This window comes from Hyaena hyaena, unplaced genomic scaffold (assembly GCF_003009895.1).
Source record: "Hyaena hyaena isolate Hyena2069 unplaced genomic scaffold, ASM300989v1 scaffold_94, whole genome shotgun sequence".
Lineage (NCBI taxonomy): Eukaryota > Metazoa > Chordata > Mammalia > Carnivora > Hyaenidae > Hyaena > Hyaena hyaena.
This window is the reverse complement of record NW_024080726.1, coordinates 1,802,249-1,822,265: the sequence shown is the minus strand read 5'-3', so window position 1 is coordinate 1,822,265 and position 20,017 is coordinate 1,802,249. Positions and strand designations below refer to the sequence as shown.

Genomic DNA, 20,017 nt, shown 5'->3' with positions numbered 1-20,017 from the left:
CCCAATCACCCACCACTGGCCCCTCTCAGCGTGGGCCCTGCACGCACCTCCACCTGAAACTCGTTGCTGACGTAGCGACCATTGAGCTCTGAGCAGACGAGCTTGAACTTCCGGTCAAGCAGGGACCTGGTGTGCCAGTTCCGATAGCGGAGGAGGCGAAGAACCTCCTCATAGTTGGCCATGGTGTCCACACCTGCGGGGAGAAGGTGAGAAGACTGCCTGGTGGCTGCAGGCAAGACCAGGGTCAGGGCAAGCTGGGGTCAGGCACAGGGGCGGCGGGACCACACATGCGCGCACTGCGGCTTTCCAGCTGTGGGGGAGAAACGCAAGTGCGCAGGCACATCTGTCCCTCTCTGGGGCGCGTGCCATCGTGTGCCCCACTTCCCTTCCTGCTGGGACAGCACGTGCAGCCCCCACGGATCCCGGTGAGCCTCTCCTTCCCCGCTGCCTCCAGAACCCCCAGAGCTCGGAGACAGGAGGCGGCGCCGTGACCCACACTCACCCGTGAAGACCATGCCCAGGTCAGAGCCGCTCACTGCGATGCCCTTCTGCTGCAGGCGGGCCGTGTCCACCTCCAGGCTCTCCTGGGCCGGGTTCAGGTCCTCCCCATCCACCGTGACTTCTCAGGTGTCCAGGTCATGCACGATCTCCTCGGACACGAGCGACTCTTGAACTGCAAGGACACAGTAACCCCGGATAGTAGAGGCCGTGGGCCGGGGGGGTGGCCGCACCCGGTGGCCTGCTAGCTCTCCTTGAGCTCACAAGCCCTTTGAAAAATCAATGACAGAGGCCCAGGAGAGTCCCTTTCAAGAGTCGGGGTGCTTTATGTGTCTGGGAGGACTGGCACCCCGACAGGCCCCTGCCCACTCAGCAGGAGCGGCAGCGGGCCCTGCAACTGGCCCGAACCCTCCCAGCCTCCCCAAGGGCATCTCAGATGCGGACATCACACTGCAAGATGAGGCGAGGGCTCTCCGGGTGGGTTTCCAAAGAGCATAATGGGTGCTCTCTTCAGCAGCACAGATACCAAAGAGCATAATGAGCTCTCGTCCAGGGGTCAGATTCCAGAAGCCGACCCAAGAATAGCATGAAGACATCCAAATCTCTCAAACTCCCAGAAAAAAAGAAGCCAGTAAGAAAGCAGCAGCAGTGGGGTTTCACCCCCCCACCCACCCTGGGTTCGAGCCAGAGTGAGGGTGACTATCCCAGGCAGGAGAGCTGTTACCTGTGGGGTCCTCGTCCCCTTCCCCTTCGGGCTCCACTTCTCTCGTGATGGTGCTGATGATCCGAAGCTCAGGGAAAAGGAAAACCCCTTCTGGGCTTTCGAATTCCGAAGCCGCACGAGCAAAATGGTGGACCCCACTCAGGCTGACCTTCGGCTCCTCCGGCTGCAGCACCATCACGTAACCGTCCACCGGGGGCACTGAGATGCAGGCGGCCTCATTAAAACACCTGCCAAGGGACGGAGAAGGCAAGGGTCAGAGTTTCGAGAAGCGGTCTTGCAGGCTACCCACAATGGCACATGGAGGGTGCAACAGGCAGGATTCCCCAGGCCCTGGGGGCAGAGGCTGTGGCCCTCTGGGAACGGGCCTCCACCACACTGGTAAACGCCGTCAAACCCTCTGGGAACAAGCGATGGCCCACCAGTCTTTACAGACAGGAGGCTGGACTGTCTTAAAAACCTAAATATACACATTTTCTTCTCAAGAGTCACAGGCAAAGGCAGGTTGATAGTTAGAAATCAGCACCTACTTGACTGTGGTGGTGATTTTGAGTCTTCGGATCCCAGGTGTGGGGAACTGCCGTGAGTTCAGGTAGGCGACGTGCTGCATGGCTTTATCCAGCTCCCCAACATCGTCTCCCTCCAAGGTCAACGCCAACTGACTGGGGTTGGTATGGATCTGAAATCATACCAGAGAAAGGTGAGAAAAGGGGCTCTAGTTGCAAGAAGCCGAAAGCACAAAGCCTCTGGCAAAGAGGGTTTGCTTGGGGATCGATCTCAATCAGTGACCTGGAGGGGAAAGGGACACAGAATTGGCAGTGATGAGACCCTCTTCTTCAAGGGTAAATCCCCACGGAGCAAACCTATCTGTGGTGTAAGAGATATAGGGCGCCTGGCTGGCTTCGCTGGTGAAACGTGCAACTCTTGATCTTGGGGCTGTGAGTTTGAACCCCATGGTGGCTATAGAGATTACTTAAAAAAAATTAAATCTGGGGCGCCTGAGTGGCTCAGTCGGTTAAGCTTTTGTCTTCGGCTCAGGTCACGATCTCACAGTCCGTGGGTTTGAGCCCTGCATTGGGCTCTGTGCTGACAGCATGGAGCCTGGAGCTGGTTTCAGATTCTGTGCCTCCCTCTCTCTCTGCCCTTCCCCCACTTGTGCTCTGTCTCAAAAATAAACAAACATTAAAAAAAAAAATCTTTGGGGCTCCTGGGTAGCTCAGTCAGTTAAGTATCTGGCTCTTGATTTCAGTTCAGGTCATGATCTCGCAGTTAGTGAGTTCGAGCCCTGCACTGGGCTCTGTGCTGACAGCTCAGAGCCTGCTTGGGATTCTCTCTTTCTCTCTCTCTGCCCCTCCCCTGTTCGTGTGTGTGCTAAAATAAATAAACTAAAATAAATAAATAAAATCTTTTAAAAAAAAAAGAAAGAAATACCTGTCTTTGGTCTCTGTCCCCAGTTTCTGGCACAGAGCCTCTAAAATCCTGGACATTTCCCGAGTACGAGCACCTTTAGTTACTCGTACTAAGCCCTTTCCAGGCACACCAGCGTCTGTGTCACCAGGCAGACTCCGGGGGGCTGAGGGTTTCAGGACGGAGCCAGCTGCCACAGGGACAGCCATGTGAACAGGGCCGGCACGTTCACACCCAGCCCCGATCTCTGGTCAGTGATTCAACCGGCTGTGCCTGATGTAACAGGAGCTCCGTAAACACCCCGCAAGGCCCGGGTTTGGGAGCTTCCAGTGTGTGCAGGGAGGCGCTCCCGGAGAGGGTGGGCAGCTCCCTCCTCTCCCTCCTCACCTGCCGGCTGCACAACTCCATCCCGTTGTTCCTGGGCTGCGGTCTTTATAATAAACCAGCGGTGCTAAGTGCTTTCTGAGTAGCTTAAGGAAATTACTGAAACTGAAAGGAAGGGGGGATTATGGGGACCCCCAACTTTGTAGCCAAGTTGGAGAGAAGTGTGAGTAATCCAAGGGCCTGACACCCCCACTGGCCTCTGCAGGGGGGGGCAGCCTCGCGGGCCTGAGCCTCCCCCGGGGGGCGGGGGCCACGCTAACTCCAGGGAGTCAGTGTCGGAAGTGAACTGAACTGTGGGACCCTGCAGGCGCCGGGAGAGCTGGGGACCGGTCAGTGGGCCAGCCCCAGTGTGTCTGCTGTCAGGTGTTGTGAGTAAAAGCAGGTCCAGAGCGATCATAGATCGAGCCTCTGCCAACAGCCCGCACCCTCAGGCCCCAAGAAGCAGCGAGCGCCGTGCGGGGGGGCGGGCGCCCGCGTTACCTTCACGCCCCCGCCGTCCTCAGGAAGCTGCAGGTCCAGCCCCTCCTTGCAGGTGTACAGACAGTCAATCACCTTCTTGTCCGCGAGTTTCCCAGAACGGACGGTCAGGCCAGCCAGGTTACCCCGGAAAAACTGGGTCATGTGCAGGTCGCCGCCTGAGGGACGCAGGGGAACAAAGCAGGCAGTTACGCGTGTGGCGCGGGCCCTCCTGCTTCACCTCTCAATGCAGTGTTACCGGTGGCGGCGGCTTGATGGAGGGACATGCGGGTTAGTTCGTACCACATCCTGTTAGCCTTGCAATCTATATGGAAGCGCAATGGAGAAATTAAGTCGTTTATGATCATGCACATGGCCTGGAGAAAAGAGGTGTGGGGGTCCCTCACCCGAAGCCAAGAGGTCCCACGAGTGTCCCCACACAACCGGCCACTCCCTGGAAAAGGTGGCCTACGCTGCACCGTCAGCCTGGTGCACGGGTGACATTTCCCACAGCCCTGTGGACCACTCGCTGCCCTCTCAATCAGCTGGGCCACGCTCTGGGTGGTTTTCTCTAACTGAGCACAGCTGGGGTTACATACAAACTCGGGGCCGGCCCCAGAGGCACAGGACTAGAGAGAGAAAAGGGTGCTTACTACCCACTACCCCTGCCCGCACCTAAGAGGCCTCCTACGCTACCTGGCTGAGCCCCACTCGGCCTGTCCCCAGGACAGCTGGCAACTGAGGGTGTTCTAGAAAACAGAAACCCAGAAAGTGGTCCTCGTCAGACCGTAGCCGAGAGCCAAAAAGCAGGTGAAAAGAAGCTGGTTCTCGGGGCACCTGGGTGGCTCGGTCAGTCTGATCCCAGGGCTGTGGGACTGAGTCCCACGCACCGGGCTTTGTGCTGGCTGCCTGGAGCCTGCCTGGGATTCTCTCTCTCCCCCTCTCTCTGCCCCTTGTCGCTTGTGTGCATGCCTACCCCCCTCTCAAAATGAATAAACAAAAAACAAACAGAAAAAAAAAGCAGCTTATTCTCACAAAATGATTAAGGAGACCAATGACTGATGGTGAGAGCATGTCTCGTTCCTGATAGGACTTTAGACACTGAGCCAACACCAGGGACAGAGATTTCTAAGAAACCTATGTTTAAAATCTAGTATCGGTCAGAACAGAGTATCTAGAAATGAGTCTCTTCCTGTCTCATGGTTCAGCCGCATGGGAACTGGGCGGTGGCCTCCCTGATGCGGCTGGTGAGATTTCAGCAGGGAGCCGCCTGTGGTGGATTCAGGGTAAAATTTTGGGGGGAGGGGGTCCCATGGGGGGGAGGGGGTCCCATCAGTGCGGAGCATTAATGAGTCTAATGAGTCGTTTATCCTCACTTCAACTGCAGTCAGAACTGGCAGAAAAGGGTGAATCCCGTGAAGTGGGGCGGGGAACGCATAATGCAAAGCAGCAGCTCAAAAGGTGTCTGGGACCAAAATGCAACTTGGGCATTTCATGCGAAACGTGGAATGAATTGATGTCTTTAAATGAAACACAAGAGTGAACCGTAGGGAAAGATCCAGCAACCTGCAGAGGCCATAGGCACAGGCTCGGTTTCATTGTCATTTTCAAATGCTGGATACTCTGTAGGAAAGCAAGACAAAGACAATAGAAAAGGGCCGAGAGGTTAGGCTCTTCACATTGGAATTTGAAAATCAGTCTCGAAAAGCTGCCAAATAAAAAACACACAGGGAAGAACTCTCACTTTGTCCCTCTCGGGGACATCTCCCCTCCCCCCCCCCCCAGAAGCAAGTCGTAGGGGATCGATCACCTTTTCGGAAGCCCCCCGCCCCCTGCCTCTCGTCGTTCCTCCCTCATCCCGTCGTCCACGTGCACCTTGCCTAATCACGGGCCGAATTCAAAATCAGGTGAACAGCAGCTCGTCCACTGAACTCACAATCTCCAGCTGCTGCTACTGGGTGGGGCAGCGACGTGCCGGGCCCAGCGATGCCGAGCCCCGGGCCCGCGCGCTCTTGTCCCACAGGGAGGACGTCCGTACAGACGAACTGGGACAGCACGAATAAGCATCCAAAGCCTGGTATGCGCATGGTAAACATGTAAAAGCATGTAGCTTTTGAAAGCTCAGAATGAGTTCACGTTGGTGTAGACGTTAACCTTTAAGTGACAGAGAAATGACCATGTTTTTACCCACTCTTTCTGACCAGGAAGGGAGAGTCAGAGGTTAAGAAACTCACCCAGATTAACAGATAAGCAGCAGTGGACCTGAGGCTTCTAACCACTGACCCTCTATCCGGCCCCGGGCCGGTGTCCTGACAGCAACGTCAGGCCAGGGAGGACACACCCAGGGACTGAGCACAGAATCTCCACTTTCCAGATCACGTCGCGGGAGCACTCCACAGCCCACAGCTCGCCCTGTGCTGCGGCAGCAGGGGGCACTTGGGGCCGGCCAGGCGCATGCGGCTGCGCTCCCACAATGTCCCCAGGTGCCTCCAGAACACCATCAGGAATGACATTTCAGGGGCGCCTGGGTGGCTCAGTTGGTTAAGTGTCTAACTTCGGCTCAGGTCATGATCTCATGGTTCATGAGTTTCAGCCCCGCTGACAGCCTGGAGCCTGGAGCTGCTTCGGATTCTGTGTCTCCCTCCCTCTCTGCCCCAGCCCTGCTGGTTCTCTGTCTCTCAAAAATGAGTAAATGTTAAGAAGAAGAAGAAGGAAAAAATAAATAAATAAATAAAAAAGAGGAGCGACATTTATTTCAGCCGATGTGGGTGAGGCTGCTGCCCACAGCACGCGCTCTCCACCGTGAACTTGTACAGACTGTGTTTCCTTATCCGCTGAAGGAAGGAGGAGACCTTCCTCCGGGTTGGCGACATCTTATAAACCCCGTGTCTGGTTCGGGAACTTAGGTGTGTTTTTCTGGCGGAGGACGTTGAGAAGCTCCGGTAGAAAGACGCAGTGGCACCGACAGGAGCCAGGAGTCATCACAGAACACGGGGCTTTATTTTAACCCAAGCAGCAAAGCTCTCAGGTTTGCACTTATATTTTTATTCTTACTTTATTTTATTTTTTTAATATTTTTTATTTTATTTTATTTCTAGGATAGAGAGAGACAGCGAGAACAGGGGAGGGTCAGAGAGAGAGGGAGACACAGACTCTGAAACAGGCTCCAGGCTCTAAGCTGGCAGTCAGCACAGAACCCGATGCGGGGCTCGAACCCACGAACCGCGAGATCATGACCTAAGCGAAAGTCGGACGCTTAACCGACTAAGCCACCCAGGCGCTCCTTTTTATTCTTATTTTAAAACAACTCAAATTATTGTTTAATTTAGGAAGCAGCTCTAGACTGAGCTGTTAAGACCCAGCAACTAAAAAATTCCTATTTCCCTGATAATTTGTTTCTCATTCCTTGGTCTCAAATTCTACCTTCTCATGGATGAACCGTCCCTGAAATTAAACCTAGAATTAGCCGAAGAAGTTCACTCTAAAATGCTATCTTAATCTTGTTAATTTGCAAGGATTTCGAGAAAATGATGAAATTCAAAGTCTCTAAAATTAAAGCAATGCTGTCGTGGGCACTGGGCTATTTTATTATCTTTCTCACCGACCTCAAGGGTGCAATGTTCCCATAGGGAGAAAAAACATGCACAAGGTCTGTTTAGCAGCGATGGTGGCCCAGCCAAGTGTGCGGGTTCACGTGAGGGCAGACTGAGAGGTCCGTGACCTTGGACAGGAAAAATTCTGTGCTACTGCCACTAACTTGTGAAGTTTAGCTTTTGCTCTGGGTCTAAATGTCGGCTACAAAACACAGAGGCATTAGTGTCATGGCCATTTTCCCAGCATGCTGTGCTGCTGCAGACATCACAAAGCCCATCACTGCTTTCAAATCCCAGCAGTCGCTGAGCTGGCTGCTAGAGCTTTCTCTCCATCTGTCAATAAAGCAGCCCAGGTATTTCAAAAGATTTGCCCATTTCAAAAGATTTGCCTTTTGGTGCCATGATGACTCTCTTCCAATCGAATTGGCTGCCTCAGAAATCCTATGTGCTGTATTTCACAGATTAATAAGAAATTATCCTGGGAAGGGTCCATATCAGACCACAGGCCCTAAATGCACCAGCTTTATGGTTTCAAATCCAGATGCCACGATTAACCAGGTGGGGTGACCCTGGGCTCTGAGCCTCAGTTTCTTTGGCTATAAAATGGGGATAAAAACTGTTCCTTCCCCACAGACTTACCACTATGGAAAGTAATGGGCACGTGGCCCGCCGGTTAGAAAGTACGAATAAATGGTATTGCTGTCCTACCCCATCCCACCTCTCATGGAGTCCCTTTCAGCACAGCCCTGCGGAAGCCCACAGGCCCAGCTTATCCAGCACTGAACACTCTGGAAGGGTCCTCTGGCTCAAAGTATATTCCCAGTTTCGTGCCTGATGGTCAGCTGTGGCCCCTTTGTCTTTGTGAACTTTTCGACGAACAGACTAACTTATACCACTCCCTCACTCGCCCTCTCCTTCTGTGTGATGCTTCCTCCCGGGTTCCCGGGGAGGGTGCCGGCTGCTGCAGTCCTAGAATGAACCGTAAGTGACACCCCCGGAGTATGGCATCGGCAGTGTTCCCAGAACAGCCACGCCCAGGAGAAGGGACGAAGAGATGAAGGCAATGCGGGCAGAACACTGGGACGAGCCTGCCTCCACCACCAAGGCCACGAGGCAGCAGGGCTGAATCCCCGACGCCGGGGAGAGGGTGCCAAGGACCGTCCATTACCTTGCCAGCAAGCCCCGACCACGAGCTGAGTTTCAATCTTGGATGGATGAAGCGGGTAATCTTCGGTCACAGAGAAGGGCTCGTGAGAAACACCGTCCACGTAGAGAGTCACGCTTGGGAATTCCACATTGAGGACGTAGTGATGCCACTCCTCATCACAGACCTGAGAGAGGTCGGGGGAGAAACCAGAGCATGAGGGGTCTCCCTTCCCGCACGTCCAGAGACCATGAAAGCAAAACAACTGGGTACGGAGAGCAAGTCGCCCGTAAGGACTAATGTCTTCCGAAAAAGGAAAAGGATTTCTTAAAACTCTAACAACAACGTACATCTCACTCAACCACATCCCACCTAAAAGGGCCAAGGCACCACTATCCCGTCCAGGACATTCCAGACCAGCGGGAGGTGCCCACTGCTCACGTGACAGGGCCCGGTTCTCTTCTGCCAACAGACTGACACCAGGAGATTCTTTTTTTTTTTTTTTGAACATTTAAAAATATTTATTATTGTTTTTTACAAATAGTTTATTGTCAAGTCGGTTTCCATAGAACACCCAGTGCTCATCCCCACAAGTGCCCTCCTCCATGCCCATCACCGCCTCCTCCCCACCCCCATCAGTCCTCAGTTTGTTCTCAGCATTCAAGAGTCTCTCATGGTTTGCCTCCCTCCCCCTCCCCCACTATTTCCCCCCTTCTTCTCCCCCATGGTCCTCCGTTAAGTTCCTCCTAATCCTCCTATACGTGCAAACATATGATATTTGTCTTTCTCTGCCTGACTTATTTCGCTCAGCATAACACCCTCAAGGTCCATCCATGTTGCTACACGTGGCCAGATTTCATTCTTTCCCATTGCCATGTAGTATTCCATGGTATAGATAAACCACATCTTTTTGATCCATTCGTCCGATGATGGACACTTAGTCTCTTTCCATGTTTTAGCTATTGTGGAGAGTGCTGCTATGAACATTGGGGTACATGTGCCCCTGTGCATCAGCACTCCTGTGTCCCTTGGGTAAATTCCTAGCAGTGACACCAGGAGATTCTTGTATCCAGAAGCTGGACAGCCTCCCACGGAGCGGGCTTAGCCCATCAAGATCCATGCCTTTTCCAGATCCAAATGAAAACCACCTCCCATTTCAGAATAAGCCATGCTGTAGCTCATGTATTTCCTTTTTTAACTGAAAGGTGATGATGTAAATAAACGTGAGCATACAGCTCAGAGGACATGATAAATTAAACTGTATTCCTTCCCCATCATGAATGAACATCCCTCCCCACCCCTGTGCCAAAGGAAAGTGCTATCAACAGCCTCCAAATCCTTTGGGTCTGGCACTCTCTGATCTTTGGCTTCAGAGGAAGAGGCAGGTACTTGAGACCAGAGACAGGCAGAGAAAGAGACGGAATGGGAGAATGTTTTTATTTCTTAAAAAAAATTTTAATGTTTATTCATTTTTGAGAGAGAGAGAATACACACATGCACAAATGGGGGGGGGGGAGAGAGGGAGAGAGAGAGACAGAAAGAGAGAGAGAGAGAGAGGGAGGAATCTGAAACAGGCTCCAGGCTCTGAGCTGTCAGTACAGAGCCCGATGCAGGACTCGAACTCAAGAACCTTGAGATCATGACCCGAGCCAAATTTGGACGCTCAACTGACTGAGCCACCTAGGCTCCCCATATTTTTAAAAATGTATTTCTAAATAAGCTTGACCAATTTACACTTTCTAAAAACCTGAACCAATGAAAGTTAAACAAACCAGATATATCACAACAAATGAAGAAATTACCAAAGAATATCCCCCAGAGAATAGCAGCTGCTCCTGAATGAGTTTATACAGAAAAAAATCCAAGCCTCTAACACTCTGCACATGCCTGTTACATATGCACAGTGTATGCGTACGTTTATATATTACATGAAACCTTTTTAAATGAAGGAACTGCACGGCAGGCAAATCACCTGCGAGGCTGATAATAGCTTAATTTTAGCTTCTCTATTTAAGACAAGTTCTGTAATATAAGCTCCTTCAGAAAGCGATTTATATTACACCTAGCTCTTAAAGTATGGCAGGTTTCCGGGCGATTAGCAGAATAACACTGCATTTGAAAGTCCATTTGGCTTTTGTCAAAAGTCCCTGAGAGCACAGACAAGACAGTGGCACAACTGGCATAATTTTCTAATTTCCTGGAAAACTGGGTGATCAGGAGGGGCACAGCCCAAAGCTGCAGACGGCACGCACGGCACTGCTCAGTCCGGTGCCCGTGTGCACCGTAAGGCGCACGCAGGTGGAGAAGAGCACTGGGGCTTCTGATCCAGGGGATATCAGAGGGCGGTGAGGCGGTACTTACCTGTTGAGAAGCTTTACGACGGTAACAGAAGAGGGAGGCAGAGCCCTAACACTAGAAAAAGGATCGTGCTAGCCAACTCTCTCCTTGGAAAGTGCAGGAAAAGTGGGGCGCCTGGGTGGCTCAGTTGGTTAAGCGTCCGACTTCAGCTCAGGTCATGATCTCGCAGTTCACAAGTTCAAGCCCCGCGTCAGGTTCTGTGCTGACAGCTCAGAGCCTGGAGCTGCTTCAGATTCTGTGTCTCCCTCTTTCTGACCCTCCCTGCTCATGATGTCTCTCTCTCTCTCTCAAAAATAAATAAAATCTTAAAAAAAAAAAAAAAAGAAAGTGCAGGAAAAGTAACTGTACGTGAAAATGAGGAGAAGGATAAAGGATCACAATTTAATCCCATATGAACTTTTCAAGAGAAACAAAGCAAACTGATGGAAAGACACTCCTGCGACACACATGAAAATGATCATGTGTTGTCTGAGAACACGCTGGAAGATGTCAGGAAGGTGACACAAAACACGGAAGTATGTTGATCAGGACCGGAGCAACTCAGATGAGAGCTGACGAATCAGGAATGACTTGGATAGAAAGTGACAGAAAACGTAGATAAAGGATGCCAACCAAAGGCAAAGGGTCCCCAGAGAAGAAAAGCAAAGCAGTGATGAGGGAGGGTTAAGAACTGTAGTGCCAAAAAGTTTCCTGAAATACCAAGCTGCTTTAACCTATATACTAAGAAAGGTCACACCACATATCTGGGAAAACATAGCCCAAACAATCAAAACACGTACATAAAATTAATTGGCTTTAAAAAAGAAAAGAAACACACCCTTTGGTCACCTAAACAAAAGAACCAAGTATCTTATAAGGGAAAGAAGATCAGACTGTCATCAGACTTCAATGCAACGTCTTATGTCAGAAGACAATGGACAGAGAAATTTTCTGTTCTTGTAAGTCTTTTTTTCTTAATGTTTATTTGAGAGAGCAAGAGCGAGTGGGGAAGGGTCAGAGAGAGAGAGAGAGACAGAAAGAGAGAGAGAGAGAGGGAGGGAGACACAGAACCTGAAGCAGGCTCCAGGTTCTGGGCTGTCAGCAGGGCTTGAACCCACTGACTGTGTGGACTGTGAGATTATGACCTGAGCTGAAATCAGACGCTTAACTGACTGAGCCACCCAGGCACCCCCAGACAAATTAAGCTTTAAAACAAAGACTGTAACGAAAGAAGATCATTATATCATAATTAAGGGGGTCTAGGGGCACCTGGGTGGCTCAGTCGGTTAAGCATCCGACTTTGGCTCGGGTCATGGTCTCATGGTTTGTGGGTTCGAGCCCCGTGTCGGGCTCTGTGCTGACAGTTAGCTCAGAACCTGGAGGCTGCTTCAGATTCTGTGTCTCCCTCTCTCTCTGCCCCTCCCCTGCTCACGCTCTCTCTCTCTCTCTCAGAAATAAAGCATTAAAAAAATTAAAAAAAAATAATTAAGGGGTCTATCCACCAACAAGACCTAACAATAAGAACTTAATACCCCACTTACAGCAACAGACAGATCACCTAAGCAGAAGATCAAGGAAACAACAGCCTTGAATGACACACTAGACCAAATGGACTTAACCAATATATTCAGAACATTTCATTCTAAAGCAGCAGAATACACACTCTTCTCAAGTGCACATGGGACATTCTCCAGACCAGATCACATATTGGGTCACAAATCAAACCTCAACAAGTGTAAAAAGATCAAGATCATAACATGCATATTTTCAGACCACAACACTATGAATCTTGAAATCAACCACAAGAAAAACTTTGCAAACCAACTGCAAATAGTTGGAGGTTGAAGAATATCCTACTTAAGAATGAATGGATTAACCAGGAAATTAAAGAAGAACTTAAAAGTATATGGAAGCCAATGAAAATGAAACACAAGAGTCTAAAACCTCTGGGATGCAGCAAAGGCAGTCTTAAGAGAGAAGTATGTCATAATTCAGGCCTTCCTAATAAAGAAGAAATGTCTCAAATATATATCCTAAACTTACACCTAAAGGAGTTGGGAAAAGAATAGCCACTAAGTAAAGCCCAAGACCAGCAGAAGAAGGGAAATAATAAAGATAAGAGCAGAAATCAAGGATCTCAAGGGGTACCTGGGTGTCCCCAAGTCAGTTAAGCGTCCAACTTCAGCTCAGGTTATGATCTCGTGGTTCGTGAGTTTGAGCCCCATGTTGGGCTCTGTGCTGACAGCTCAGAACCTGGAGCCTGCTTCGGATTCTGTGTCTCCCTCTCTCTCTGCCCCTCCCCCACTCATGCTTTGTTTCTGTCTCAATAATAAATAAACATTAAAAAATTAAAAACAGGGACGCCTGGGTGGCTTAGTCGGTTGAGCGTCCGACTTTCGCTTAGGTCATGATCTCGCGGTTCGTGGGTTCGAGCCCCGTGTCGGGCTCTGTGCTGACTGCCAGCTCAGAGCCTGGAGCCAATTTCAGAGTCTGTATCTCCCTCTCTCTCTGACCCTCCCCTGCTCACGCTGTCTCTCTCTCTCTCCTAGAAATAAATAAAAAATATTAAAAAAAAAAATTAAAAACAAAATTACCCTATGACCCAGCAATTGCACTACCAGGTATTTATCCAAAGGATACAAAAACGCTGATTCAAAGGTACACATGCACTCCAATATTTATAGCAGCACTACCAACAATAGGCAAATTATGGAGACAGCCCATATATCTATCAACTGATGAATGGATAAAGAAGATGTGGTGTATACATATACAATGGAGTATTACTCGGCAATCAAAAAGAATGAAATCTTGCCATCTGCATCAATGTGGATGGAACCAGAGTGTATATGCTATGTGAAAGAAGTCAGAGAAAGACAAATATAGGATTTCACTCATATTTGGAGCGAAGGAATATTTGTTAAGGAACAAGACAGATGAACACAGGGGAAGGGCAGGAAAAAGATAAAAACAGAGAGGGAGGCAAACCATAAGAGACTCTTAAACACAGAGAACAAACTGAGGGTTTGCTGGAGGGGAGGTGGGTGTTAGAATGGGCTAAACAGGGGATGGGCATTACGGAGGCCCCCTGTTGGGATGAGCGCTGGGTGTCATATATAAGTGATGAATCACTAAATCCTACTCCTGAGACCATTATTATACTGCATGTTAACTAACTTGAATTAAAAAAAAAAAAAAAAAGATTCTATCCCTCTCTCTTCGCCCCTTGTGCGCACACTCTCTTGCTTTCTAATATAAAAAAAGAAAAGAAACACCTGCTGTGATTTTAAAGGAAAGGCTTCCTCAGTTTACAGCGCCCCCTTGTTTCCTGAAACGCATCAATTTTTTTTCACGTGATACTTGCTTTTTATCACAGAAACTGTTGGGAAAGCAGCTTTGCAAAGATATACTATCATCAAAAGGGATATAACGTGACCTAACGGTGACACTGTAAACTCCCGCAAGCTAGTAGCTTGTGTGGTTTCTGAAAGATGTCAAGATTGCTGGCTCTGTGACAATCTAAAATGTCCCGTGGCACCCTTAAATCTGCCAGAGCACCCCGGGGGCTCCTTGGCACAATTTCGGAGGCAAGGCTTTAAATAATGAATAAACAAATACAAGGATCTCAATCCCAATTTTTAAGCAAGTGCTGCAAATTTCAATAAATTACAACACAGTGTTTTGAATTTAAAGCATGTAATTTCTTTACATTAATACTGGGTGTGTAAAATACACACTTATAAAATGAAAACCTTAGGCTTTCAGTTGAAAGGAATTCAAAGGATTTAATCTGCTATCCTATAACCCACCAGTAATATAAGGTGGTTTTTAAATGTCATCAGAAGAAGCTAAAGATGTAAATTAGACTATAGTTACTATAACAGATTTGTGCCGAAAGCGTCTACATACATTGCAAAACTTTCTTCTATTTTTCTATTTATTCACAAATATAAACATACCCTGCCCATACACAGCTGGTCCTGTATAAAGCTGCAATACCTAGTTATATGCTCTGAAAGGTCGTAAATCAATGAGTTCTCCAGGCACTCACCTGATTCAACTTCCAGTGGAATTCTGCAGGTTTGTATTTCTTCTCTTCGGAAGGATCCTGGCGGAGGAGGAAAGTAAGGCGGCAGCCGTGGACGTAGAGTGAATAATGGTGCCGGTTCATGTCTGCCAAGAGAATTCCTACCAGTGAATTGCCAACTTAAGACCCAAAAGAGAAGTGGAAGCTATTTCCTTCATGGATTCTGAAGACACGGGTTTAACACTTATCGGTGATCAGCATAAATGAACTCTCCAGTGGGGCGGAGGCAGGGTTTAGAAACACGCACACTTGGGTTTTCCTGAGATGTGGGGCCCAATTCACGGAGTAAAACGAGCCACCAAACACCAGTACAGCATCTGGAGGACACTGCGCTTGGGCACAGAACTCAGGATGTGTGTCACCAGCCAGCCTACGGGAGCCTCTTTTGGGCAAGAATAAGGGGCCTCGCCTCCAGCGACCACTGTGGCGGCCACCCAAGTATGCCGCCCTGACTGCCAAAGTAACCCACCTGTTTTGTCTGAGCTACAAAGGATCGTCTCCTTCTTCCTGCCGAAAGGCCCGTGCCGCATCCACACAGAAATCGTAAAAGGTTCTTTCGGGTTGACGGAAACGACACCATCTGGGATCCTCACTGCTTGGGTGCCATTGAACTCGAAGACCTGGTCACTGTCTTGGCCGTTGTCGGTGGGGAGGCCAACAGTCCAGTTCAAGGATCCACTCGGGGACGGGAGCAGCTCGGTGGTGCCAGACGCAGCGCCTAAGCCGACACGAAAACACTCAATACACATGGCGCGAAGGACTTGGGAGGTGGGAGTTTCGAGGCCACGCTGAGGCAACACCCTTATCTTCTAGTTACACAATCTGCTAGCTCCCGCTTACGTTGCTCAAAAACAAAGGCTTTTATTTTTTAAAAAAACCATAAATAATAACTGGGGGTATTTTTTTTAAAAAAAGGGGGTGCCTGGGCGGCTCAGTTGGTTGATTGTCCAGCTCCTGATTTCAGTTCAGGTCATGATCCCACGGTTCATAAGACTGAGCCCCGCATCGGGCTCTGCACGGACAGCACTGAGCCTGCTTGGAATCCTCTCTCCTCTCTCTGCCCATCCCCCTCTCATTCTCTCTCTCTGCCTCAAAAAAAAAAAACAAAAAAACCCACTTTAAAAAAAGAATAAAAGGAAGAAAGCATTACTTATAATCCCACTCAAATAAATACATCCACTATTTTTAAAAAACTGGGGGGGAGCCGCCTGGGTGGCTCAGTCAGTTAAGCGTCTGACTTCAGCTCAGGGTGTGATCTCTCATGGTTCATGAGTTCAAGCCCCGAGTCCAGCTCTGTGCTGACAGCTCAGAGCCTGAAGCCTGCTTCAGATTCTGTGTCTCCCTCTCTCTCTACCCCTCACCTGCTCACACTCTGTCTCTCTCTTTCTCAAAAATAAACAAACATTAACAAAAATTTTTTTAAATTCATTTTCAAATTGGCTTCACACAGAGTTTGAAGCCCAAAATGGGAACTGAACTCACAACCTTGAGATCGAGACCCGATCTGCTATCAAGAGTAGGATGTTCAACCGACCAAGGCACTCAGGCACCACCCCGAAATATATCCACTATTAACATCTGGGTGCAAACACTTCCAGTCTTTTCTCTACGAATATACACATATTATAAAAAATAGATTCCTACGATGTATATATGTACATACATTCCCATTAATATTCTTCCATAGCAGATTTTGAAAATGTCTCAGCACTTCACTGCACAGAAACACTGTGACTTATTTAACTGATCTCCCTGGTGAATCTCGAACAATCCTGAGACTGTCCCCACTCTTTTCTATGACAAACCCTGGCTTCACGAGGACTTCCATGTGACTCCACGATTATTCCCTTAGCGTAAATTCCTAGAAATGGAGTCAGTTAACGAAGAAACATGGAAAAAATTTCCAGCAGTTGTTACATACGGCCGAGCTCATTCTTCTATTAAATGTGCCCACACGGGGGAACACTCTGCGAGCTCTCCCGGTCACCTGGTCCTCTGCTCCTAGGAGCAGCATGACCTCACATACGACCTCGGTCAAATGACAGTCAGTGCCTGCCGCTTCCTTCCTAAAAGTGAGAAGGTATCCCCCTCTACTCCCAACTGAATTCCTCAGTAAACACGAGGTCACCACCACCTCCTCTGTAGGCCTGATGGGCACACGGAACGAAGGAAACACACACACAAGTGCAGAGCGTGCAGGGAAAGAGAGGAAATTCTTTCCACTCTTCCTCCCTAACTGTAAACTGTTCTGCTGAGAAAATGTTCACTTAATACCATAAAAGATAATGGCCCTGGAGAGAGAAAATACATTTTAAACATTACACTTAAATATATACAGTTTAAAATACGTCCTGGTTCTTCCACCTTCCAGGTAGATTTCAGCATGTGAATATTTGGACCCAGAGTCAGGCAACACTGGCGAACATTAACCATTAGGATAAGCCAGCAGAGGATGAGCTTTTTCGCTTTCGCGTATTCCCGTTATGTAAGAAATCCAGTTGCTTAAACCTACAGGCTGTAATGAGGCCGGTGGAAAGACAGGGGACACAGCAAAGCGCCATCTGCAGAAGTGACAGAGTAGCTCCTGAGGCGCAGCACACCCTCTGACCACGGAGAGCTCGTGGAAGCTACGGGTACCTCTTCACTGGCCAAGTGAGCCACTCTTCCTCGGCATTTTCCACGACAGGCATCCATACCTCCCTCTACTTCATTAGACAGACCAGAGAAACACCCACAACTGTTGGTGAAGACAGAGGGCGAGGCTTCGATAGGATTCGTCACCACGGGGTCTCTGGATTTCACGTAATGTTTATGGTAAACAGAGTCCGCTGAGCCTCGGAATTAGATAGGAGGGCCCTTAGTTTTCGCTTTCTACTTCACGTTTGCCAAATGCTATTGCTTTACCTGTATTTTTTTCTTCAGTCCTTAGATAAACATCTCATTTCAAACTCACTCCACTTACATAATTAATCCCTCTCTCTTGATTATCCTCAATGTACGTCAGAGAAATACTTTCTTCGCATCACAGGTTCCTAAAATGCCCACACAGGTAGCATTCTGAACGGGCTTTAGGGGGTTTATGTACCTCCTGAAGCCCACCCAGCGTGACAGGTAGCCAGTAAGGCTATAACGACCATGCCAGAAAGCCACAGTCTGTTCTGTTTAGGGTTATGAACACCCCCCCCCCCACCCCGCCTCCTTCATTCTTCCATCTGAAAGGGTGTCTCTTGCCCTCACTGAAGGCCATCAAGCAAGGCCCCTTACCGCACAGCCGGTGAAGAGATTGCTCAGAGTAGGTGTCACGGTCACAGCCTTTCCCGATGTGGCCGGTCTCCAGCTCTACCATCGCCTGCACCGAGGCCACGGGCTCCCCGCACGTCTCCAGGTGGGCGTCTGGGAGGAGGGCCAGAGGGCCCGAGCCAGGCTCGTACTCGATTCTCTTGCTCCATCCTGTGTCGGCCCGCAGAGCCGGGGGTGGGGAAGGAGGAGGACTCACACGTTAGGGCCCCTGGTACGTGACGCATCAGGACAGGTGTGAGGGCAGAAAGGAGAATGAAGCTCACCTTGCCAGCCGGGGCTGCAGGCGGGCTTGACGCTGACCTTCACCAAGACATCTTCCGCTGCCCTTCTCTTCCCGCAGTCGTAGGCGGTGACGGTCAGCTTGTACTGCTGTTCCTTCCCATAGTTTAGCTTTTCCGTGTTTTTTATATAACCTTCCAGAGAAGGAAAAACAACAGTGAGAAGGCAAAGCTGTGCTAAAATACAAAGTACACGTGCTCTGGGGCACCTGGGGGGCTCAGTCGATTAAGCGTCTGATTTCTGCTCAGGTCCTATCTCGAGGTTCACGAGTTCGAGCCCCATGTCAGGCTCTGGGATGACAGCTCAGAGCCTGGAGTCTGCTTCAGATTCTGTGTCTCCCTCCCTGTCTGCCGCTTCGCCAGCTCACAGTCTCTCTCTCTCTCTCTCTCAAAAATAAATAAATGTTAAAGTATTTTTTTAGGGGCACCTGGGTGGCTCAGTTGGTTAAGTAACTGACTTTGGCTCAGGTCATGATCTCACAGCTTGTGAGTTCGAGCCCCGTGTCAGGCTCTGTGCTGACAGCTGGGCCTGGAACCTGCTTCAGGTTCTATCTCCCGCTCTTGCTCTGCCCCTCACCCACTCATGCTTGCTCTCTCTCAAGAATATATAAAACATTTAAAACATGTATTTTTTTAATTAAAAAAAAGTACACGTGCTCTGTTATAAACACAGACATGGAAATCAAACATATTCTTGAGATAATCAACGCTCGGTCTGGCTTTCCTGAGCTTGAATTTACACTAAATGTGTCTTGAAGGGCTGCTGAGACAGAAGGAATAAGTCTACACACTTCAACCTCTGTTTATTCTCACAGCTCTTCTTCTTTGGTTTTATATTTGCTTTAAGATTAAGTAGTTAACATATAAGAGAATAAAGAAGACAAAGTAATTCAAGCACTTCAAATACTAAATACTAAAGCAAGCTGCATTAAATATTTCTTGCTAAAAGATTTACCGTGTATGTGTGTGTGAGAGAGAGAGAGAGAGAGAGAGAGAGAGAGAGACAGAGACAGAGAGAGACAGAGACAGAGAGAGAGATTCCCAACCCCATCTACTAGAACAGGAGCCTGCTTCTGAAATGGGAACAGATGTCTGCAAAGTGTGTACAATGTCCATAATTTCATCAGAGATTCTGGACTGTGCATTAACAACAGAGACACTGCATCACTATCAAGAAGCCGAAACCTAACAGGAAGCTCTAGCACGAGTTCATCCTGCTCAGTTACCAAGGACAGGAGGATCTGGCACTAAAGGCAGAACCCTTCATCTTCAAGATGAGGCCGAAGATCCAAATCTAGTGGAGAACAGACCAACTAAAGGTCAGTCTTTTCAGATGCACTTGATGGAAAAGTGGGAAGGTACAGATTAAAAACATGTCAGGTGGGGGGTTTTATTAGACCTTGGTGGAAGAGGGAAAAAGAAGGGCACCCAACAAAAGAGCACACGACTTCAGGTGCTAGCAAAAAGGCTTTCAGGGGACAGAGTTAAAAAAAAACACAAGAGCGGACCAGACACCATTAGGTCTCTGCTATGAATGCTTGTGCCCCCAAGTCTGAACGCTGAAGTCCTAGCCCCCAGTGTGATGGTGTTGGGAGGTGGCACCTGGGGGAGGAACTTAGGTCTGGATGCAGTCGTGAGTGTGGGGCCCCCAGACTGGGATCCCCGAGGGCTCTCTCCCCGCCGTGCGAGGACACAGAGATAAGAGGGCCGCCTGGGAACCGGGACTCGGGTCCTCAGCAGACACTGAACCTGCCAGCACCTCGATCCTGGTCTCCCCGCCTGCAGAGCAGAGCGGTCAGTCTGCTGCCTGCG

At 49.3% G+C, this 20,017-nt stretch overlaps 1 protein-coding gene across 1 annotated transcript in view; it reads right to left on the bottom strand.

The window, feature by feature from the left end:
- The window catches only part of CLSTN1 (calsyntenin 1), a 78,322-nt gene that overhangs the window by 3,459 nt on the left and 54,846 nt on the right, over positions 1 to 20,017 (bottom strand). Inside the window, 10 exon segments of the mRNA XM_039234948.1 lie at positions 48 to 193; positions 503 to 673; positions 1,223 to 1,449; positions 1,750 to 1,898; positions 3,491 to 3,645; positions 8,228 to 8,390; positions 14,592 to 14,713; positions 15,097 to 15,345; positions 17,892 to 18,077; positions 18,191 to 18,340. Coding sequence (XP_039090879.1) covers positions 48 to 193; positions 503 to 673; positions 1,223 to 1,449; positions 1,750 to 1,898; positions 3,491 to 3,645; positions 8,228 to 8,390; positions 14,592 to 14,713; positions 15,097 to 15,345; positions 17,892 to 18,077; positions 18,191 to 18,340 — 1,718 coding nt within the window.